The 8,357-nt window shown below is 36.1% G+C and overlaps 1 protein-coding gene across 1 annotated transcript; it reads right to left on the bottom strand.

The window, feature by feature from the left end:
• Positions 1–2,331: 2,331 nt before the first annotated feature.
• On the bottom strand, positions 2,332–4,833 carry LOC140851915 (uncharacterized). The gene is made up of 3 exons (XM_073244076.1): positions 4,210–4,833; positions 3,966–4,020; positions 2,332–3,262 (listed from the first exon to the last, which is right to left on the bottom strand). Exons 1-3 carry the CDS (start codon positions 4,300–4,302, stop codon positions 3,102–3,104), a joined length of 309 nt encoding a protein of 102 aa, XP_073100177.1. The 5' UTR covers positions 4,303–4,833; the 3' UTR covers positions 2,332–3,101.
• Between the last annotated feature and the right edge of the window lie 3,524 nt (positions 4,834–8,357).

The following is an 8,357-nucleotide window of genomic DNA, read 5'->3' as shown; positions in this document are numbered from 1 at the left end:
ATTAATAGTAATATTTTAAACAAGAAAGCTTTGAAAATATCATAAAACATAAAATAAAATATATTCATTTTTTATGAAAGAGAAAAAAAATAAAAAATATACAACATGCATCAAATGATACTTAAGGATCAATAAACAAACTACTTATATCAAACAATAATCATGTTGTACATCGGTGGTCGAAGCTTGCCATTCAAAACCTAGAATGTTGGCTTGAATTCTGAACTATACAATTTATTTTATTATATATTTTTTTACCAGATACTTATTTAGATTAAAAAAATATTTAAAATCAGTATCTGTAAATAGATATCCAAATTCAGATTTGAATTTGTGTAATCGGCAGCAGCGGGCTGGCCGACGATAAGGTCCAGGCGATGATGTCCCGATGGGGCAAATCATCGAACAGGATCTCGGCGTGGGCCAAGGGGCTGCACTTGTGGGGTGATCAATAAGGCCGATCATGAGGATGGTGAAGCAGGAGAAGTCGGACTTGATAACGGGGCTGTGGAGGGCATTGAGGTGGCTTTGGGAGAGAAAAGGAGGGCAGCCGCGGCTTTGATCATCCAATCATTTGGGCGAATGGACTTGGAAATTTAAAACTTTCATTGGACAAAGCACTAGTTTTTACAAATAGAATAGCGAAGTTTAGTTCTACGTCGCGAGGAACGAAAAAAATTTCATTCTGTATATAAAAAAGCTTACTCTTATCCACAGTCCCGCAATCAAGGCACGCTACCATTGATCATTTTACTCCGCTGTTAGCATGCGAGACGCACTTAGCATCCCTTTAAGAAAACCCAATCTTTTTTTAAAAAAATGATCTATTTTAGGTTTCAATAATTAGCCTTAGCCTCTATTTCTTCCTGTTTTCTTTTTTTTTTTTTCCTCTTCATTTCATTTCATGCCTTTAACATCAGAGAGTTTCCTACCGTTATTTTCTAAGATCATCAAAAATATCTTCATTATTTTTATGAATTTTTTTTTTGTTCACTTCCTGTTCTTTCCCCCTTTTTTTTCCTTAATTTTCTGCTCTCAAAAGTTGTTTTTTCCCCTCAAGATCATCAAAGATCGCTCTATTACTTCTTAATCAAAATGCTTTTATATTTACTAAACTACTAAAGTGGAACAGTTGCTGGTGGTGAGTGGCATGCACAATCAATTAACTAGGAAACCCTATTTTAAAAATATGGCATACATGCACTTGGAGCCAAAGATAGCTAAAACTTGGAGGATTGTCATACATTAGCCATGCATTTTCTTGTTTTGGGTTTTATCTTAATTTTATTCTTTTAAAACGAGAGAGTTTGCTAAGGAAGATTGATGGAAAATGTAATATACAATTTCTTTCTAAACCCTTTTCTTTCAGAATACTAAATTTTGCTCATAGGGTAATCTTACCATATTTTCTTTGTTGGTTATTTCTAATGTAATCTTGAAAGTGACAATGTAAAAGCAGCACCTGAAGCATATTCGATTGCAAAAAATTAAATTCTAGAATAAAAATAGAAATGAGTAACTCGCATTCAGACTATTTGGTTAAGAGAAATCTCATTCCCATTCTAATTTCAAAAGGAAATAAAAATATCCCAATCTTTAAAATCTCATCACTACTCTCCTATAGTATTCAAATCCATTCAAACTCTGATCATGAACCAAATATTTTAAAAAATATAATCATTTTAATTCCCATTTCAATTCATATTACAAACCAAACATACCCTAAATATGATTATATGACTGAGAACAACTTTGTAAGCTGAGGTTGCGTTAGTTGCAACGGATTTGAAAACATCTCGACTATGCAATTCGTTGAGGTTCATAGTACGACCCAGACAAAATTGCAAACAAATTCAAGTAACATGTCTGAGAACAGTTTGTGCCTTGGTCAACGCCCAGTGGAGCGCACCTGTAGCAGGTTCCTGGTTGTAGAACCTTGCTAGTATCAGGTTCACTTGTCGCTTGCAATATTCGCTAATAAATTATGTTTTTTCTGAGATTATAATGGCTAAAAGTTATGTTCAAGTGCTCTTTGTATGACTAGAAAATCTAAATTGACATGACATGAGAAACCAGTATTTAGACTCAGCAGTTTAAAATGTTAACAAGTGGGAGTTAAGTTTATACTTAATACTCTAGGCTTTGGGACATTTCGAAATTACGAAATCTCAACAAAAACAGGTGCTATCATAGAACAATTGTCCAATACAGATTTGCTAAGCTTTCATCCCCTCATCGGTATTACCCTGGAGATTTAGTGTGCTTATACATTGCCAATCCTGAAGGTTTTACAGGTTTCAATCAACGCACCAAAGAAAACAAAAAAAGGAAAAGAGTACCAAAAAGAACAGAGGAACAAACTACATGAGCAAAGGCGCCTACCATCCCAACAGTATGGAGATGAATTTACATAAGAGATGTTTAAATCAACATAAACAGAAGTAGAATGTGCAGAGATTATAACATCCAAGGCATTGCCATGTCATAAAAGCATATAACAGAGCTAGAATACAAATAACAGAATAGCAACCTTAAACAAGACCTATCTTAATTAATAATATAACATGTAACGCAATCCCATGTTTCTCTTGATTCTTCCACATTGATTCAAAACATTCCACTTACGATGGAATTTAGTCATTATACTGCCGAAATTAGTTGCGGCCCTTCTGTTCTTATCTATTAGATGATGATCAAAGACAGCTAGTTTTAAAGGCAAAAATTTAAATCCATCCTAATATGAAAAAGTAAAGAATAATTACAGAGCACAAAAAGATTTGTGATATTTGCCATCTCTTAAATCATTAAAAAGGAAAAAAAAAAAAAAAGGACAGTTCGTTGCAATTCCCTTTCTCTATTTATGGTTTACATGCCAACTGCCAACTCACTAGCATGTTTCCTACATGAGCTGTAAAATATATTACAATGACACCATACCATTTACTAGACCTACTATGCTATACATGAATGAAAAGAACAAGAATGGTGTATAAAACTGACCTAGGCTTTCTCACAAACAAAATCCATAGCGCTGAAGAGGAATTGCGAAACTCCTAGAGATAGAAAGGAAAAGGAAAGGGAGAAAAGAAACTGCAATCTGATTAAGGGCAGGGATTAGGATATCTTGCATGAACCTTGTTGATCTCTGCAATTATTTCCATTGTGAGATGGATCTTAGAAGCTTGAAGAACTTCCCTTAGCTGCCATGCTTTAGTTGCCCCAAAAACAGCACTTGCAACAAGAGGGTGCTTCAAGACAAATGCTGACAAAGAGGACACACAAAAGGGAAACCTGAGTGAGAATAGAATTTAAACGAATGCCGGCAATCTGCTAACACTGTTCATACAGCATTTGACTGGTAACAGAGACAACTAGGGACAAGTTGAATTATGTACTCACACAGGACCCTTCTCACAGGCTGAAATTAAGACTCTTCAACTACTTTCCATTATTCTTGTGCATTCTGGCGTCTAATCATACGTTGGATTCATACCAAAAAAGCTGGAATATTCATATGATATGAAAACTAAAAGTAGTAGAAAAGTGGGAAGGAGGAGAGGGGATCCATGCATCAGGATACATGGGTCACAGATGAGATGGTGGCCTAGTTAAGATACAAATTTGATTGTTTTGAGCAGCATTTTCTCGTCTTGCATACAATCACATATAAATTTTGCAGCTTAATTTCCACAGTTCAACTATGGAACCTTTTCTATAGGTGCATAGGATATTATTCTCCTTTAATGCATCTGTTTTTTCCAATTGATTATGATCAATATGCTAGGTTATCATGAACTTTTGCAATATCAGTCTCCAAAGGTGTCATGTGAATAAGGGATAAGATTGTTTCAGAACTCTGACAGAAGGAAAGCCATGTCATCTCACAACAAGAAAAAACATAACATATAGGGATATTGCATTTAACCATTGACCATCATCCAGCAAGCAATAGTCACTGATCATACCAATTGAAAGAGATGCAGGAGAGAGACCATACTTTCCGGCAATATCTGCATATTCCTGCAAAATTACAAGGCCAATTCATGAAAATAAGAACTCCAAAAGCATCACATTGAAGATATTGCAAGTAGACAGTTTGACAATAGGCAGGTTAACCAATATGCCACTTTTGTTGTAAGTGCAACCTAATTAAGCATACAAAAGAACCAAAGAGGTCAATTTTTCTTAGTGAAAGGGAGGGAGAGTTACCCACACCATAACACCCGAGTCTGAATACTTGGAATGTATCATCAAAGACTCGAACCCAAAACCTGTGGTTGCTAAACAAAGGGTTGTGACCATTGGTATAAGCCTCAATTCACTAAACAAGTGAACTTATTAAGGTCAAGCCCAGCCATCCTGTTAAGACCAACAGAAACCTTTCTTGCAAACAGCACTTTGACACGTACTGATACTCAAAGTGACCAGCATTACAGTGATACGGCAATTGTTTTCGGATAAAACATACCAGCATTAAGTCAGGAGCCAGTCTGCTTTAAAGGCAGTCTATTGGACATGGTAGGGATGTGAATCCAGGCTATAGGAATGTACATAAATGGAAACTTCATGATTCAACAGACATGTGAACCGTCTTTTCAATTATAAAAAAAAGAGTGTAGTGGAATCTTAAGGATTCTGAATACTTTTAACTAACAAATCTCAGAACTCGATACTGATATCAAGCCTACAAGCATGGAAATTGAAGAATTTATAATGTATTAAAAGGAACTTATATTAGTGAATCCACTTCAGTACCTTTGGATTGCTTATGTTAATAACTAAAACTATAACTGGAATAACCAGCTTAGTACATTACTAGTATAGTTAAAGTCTTCCAGACCATAAGCCTGCAACATTCTTAACTTCTGTCTTTGGGGGAATTTTGTCAGATAAGCCCAATACATGAAGAGGTGGGTCTTAAAAATCACCCTGAAGTTCCTAATTTAGGAGTATCCTTGGAACATTTAACACATCGGCTATCCTGAAAAGTCCACATAAATACAAATCCACCACTCCAAAATAGTTTCTATCAAATATAACCACCAATCAAAGGAATCCAGGTCACCAAATTCGAAGAAAATCTACACATATTCTTTTTTTTTTTGGATAAAATGACATATTCCATCTTTGTTGACCACCCCAAATATGAACCGAGAGTAATGCAAAATAAACCGTCATCCTTAAAAGCATATGGAGAACGGACAAAACTCCCTCTTTGTTTGCCAAGTTGCAACATCTTCACTACTACCTGTTGTAACCAATACCGACTCCTTTATTTATTTTTTTGTATTTGGCATACTAATTTTATTAAGTGGAACTACCATCAACATAATGCTTTTCATCAGTAATAAAACTCCAATTGTCCCAGCTTCCATTAGTCTCCAAAACAAAAATACAAGCTACTACTATTTTTATAGATATTTTGATAACCCATTATTCCTTTAACCAAATCTTCAAAAACATCCTGGATGTTTCTACCGAGAAAAAAAAAAAAAAAAAAACACATCCTGGATGAGCTTTAAAATCAATGATGTCCCCTATGTAAACATCCCTTGTCCTTGTAACAAAATCAGCATGATATTTGGAAGAACGATCCCATTAATAAATTAGATGACTTATACGCTTGTTGGTAGATGGGTCCGCCCATGATGGCTCCGACCCAGATATCCGACCAATATTATTCAATATGGGGCTCCATTCATGGGTAAACAAAAACTACCCAGTAACCACCCATATACTGGTAACTATCCATATTCTAGTAACCACCTATGATTTGAGGGAGTGGGAGGTTATGGGAGGTTAATGAGATGGTTATTTAAGAAAGAGAGATGCATGAGAGAGTAGAAGTGTGTGGGAATCTCGTATTGAGTGCTGGAGGCAACATTGAGATTCTCAAAAACTCTCTCTAGAGTGTAGAAATCATCGAAAAGTAATAGATTCTTGAACTGTGAAAATATAGGGGTCTTTCCGTTTTGTGATTGCCTCTCTGGCCTGTGATTCGTTTATGAGGACGTGCTGATTCGTGGAACATAGCGACAAGGATCTTGGATTCCGCTGTGTAATGATTAAGTAAGGTATACAATTAATTTACGTTAATAATTTTGCTCGGAAATAATGTTATGTCTTAGCATGTTTTTGGATCATTTCCTACATTGGTATCAGAGCTTTCATGCTGTGTTCTCATTTTGGCATGCTCCTGACATGAAATATGTAGTAGGATTGCATCCCACATTACTAGATTTCATGTTCCTAGGCCATTCATGGTTACATACTTAAACAAACCTTTTTCTTTGTGATTTCGTAATATAGTATAGCCCTTGAATAGTAGATCAGATCTAGAGAATTTGAAGGGTTAACTCTACCTGGTTTGAGAGTTATGGCTAACCCTAATTTCGAGTCCAATAACTTTGACCATGTGTGATTCTCTGTACAGTAACTGTTGGCCTATGATTTCAGTATGGTTAGAAAGCCCTTGTTGAAAGCTTTCATTTGGTCAAAATTTCACGAAAAATAGAGTCCAGATGAGTGAGATATGAACGGTTAAAGTTTTAACTGGAAACATGCACGATTTTTTGGTGATTCTAGCCGGAGAAGATACCCGGAAATTGTTCGCGGTCTTGAACACTCTCGGCCGTCGTGCAGGCCCACGCGCGCTGGTGGGGAGTGGGGACGCGTGTGGACTCTTCCCGAGCACGTCAGAAAATTCTGGAAATTTTTGTGTGGACTTGTCTCATCGTTATCCAGGGGGTTGAGGCTTGGTGGGAGCTTCAATGATCTGTTTGGATGGTCACAGTACTTATGACTCTTAATTATGAATTATTTATTCATTTTCTCTTAGAATATTTGTAGAATATTCATGGAAATTGAGAAAATTATGGGACCAGTGTCATGATCTCTCTCCATTTATAATCTGGACGTGTGTATTTGTATCTTCCGGTTGTGATAGACACATGCTATTTTGTTTTTTTATGTAAATCCATTTGAAGAAAAAAAATTTTAAAAATATTTTATTTTCTTCATTGGCAGCCATGGTCTATTATACCAAGGAAGATATTTTGAATTTCAAAATGAATCCAGAGCATTCTTTTAGTCATAATTTTAATGTCTTCATGACTGTGGCTTCACGGTGAGTTATTGGGAGCGAAGTTCATGAGCAAGGTTCTCTTGAATGCACTACTAGAATACTTATGTGCTGCTCAACAGAGGATAGAGGAGAAGGATTACGGTGAATTTTGCCGTGTGGTTGCCGAAATTGAGATGGAAGAGGAACACTATATTATGTCTAACGTGAGAAGTTCCACCATTTCTATGTTTCCTGCTTTTCGTAGTGCAAACCATGTTGGGTTTGGCACTAAGAAGCATGATCCATGGCCCTGCAAGATGGGAGAACACATTGTACGTGAACAGATGGTTCTTGCTGTAGCAAGTGAAGAAGATTATAAAGTTGGAGAGAGGATCGTTGACAAGACCATTACTAATAAAACGCTCATTGGGTCCTATATAGAATGACAGTTACTCGGATCTATTTGTTAGGAGTTTATGGCTAGTAGCATGTCAATACATATACATGTTGTTGTTCATGTAGTACATTATTTATTTTTATCATCACATGAATGTGATTTATAAATGGGAGTTATCCATGCTGGTAGAATTTATTTGGAAATTCTCACCGGTAACTTAAAATTTGCTTGAATATGCTATGCCTGATGATTGCAAGACGTTATATGTAAATGATGATTAGAAGCTTAGTTTTCTGTCGAATTTATATTCTCTGTTCGAACTTTCATAAGTATAGCATGATTCTTGAGCAAATTAAATGCAAGCATATGTTAATTGAAATGTGCTTATTTGATTGAATTTGCCTCTGGTTATTGTAGTTGTCTTTGTATATGGCTACTGCATCTAAGACAATTGTGGCTGAATTGAATAAGGATGAAAAACTAAACGATGGTAATTATGATATTTGGCATTGTAAGATTCAATATATCCTAGAGGAACAGGAAGTGATTGACACCCTGAATCAATTCATGGATGAATCTGAGCAGGGCAATAGTGCCCAACATAGGCGAGATCATGAGACCTACCTTATATGGAAAAGGAAGAATCGCATAGCTCGCATCACTTTATTGAGCAGTATGCAGGATGATCTCATGTGTGAGTATGAGGATTAATCTAATGCTCAAGATATCTGGATTGCCCTAAAAGATAAGTTTGGAGGTGCATCTATCACTAAGTTGAGGCGGCTCACAATCAAGTTCGACACTTATATAAAGCATCCCAATCACAATATGAGGCAGCACGTCAGGAAGATGTCGAACATGATTAGAGAGTTGAAGGGGGCTGGACATATTCGTACT

This window comes from Elaeis guineensis, chromosome 10 (assembly GCF_000442705.2).
Source record: "Elaeis guineensis isolate ETL-2024a chromosome 10, EG11, whole genome shotgun sequence".
Taxonomy (NCBI): Eukaryota; Viridiplantae; Streptophyta; class Magnoliopsida; order Arecales; family Arecaceae; genus Elaeis; species Elaeis guineensis.
Note: the sequence above shows the minus strand (reverse complement) of the source record. Positions and strands in the feature narration are given on the sequence as shown.

Coding starts and splice junctions, on each gene's coding strand:
- LOC140851915 (XM_073244076.1), bottom strand. CDS start 4,302: ATGGTCACAACCCTTTGTTTAGCAACCACAGGTTTTGGGTTCGAGTCT. Junction 4,021..4,209: donor ACTCGGGTGTTATGGTGTGG/GTAACTCTCCCT, acceptor GTAATTTTGCAG/GAATATGCAGATATTGCCGG. Junction 3,263..3,965: donor TCCTGCATCTCTTTCAATTG/GTATGATCAGTG, acceptor CCTCTTTGTCAG/CATTTGTCTTGAAGCACCCT.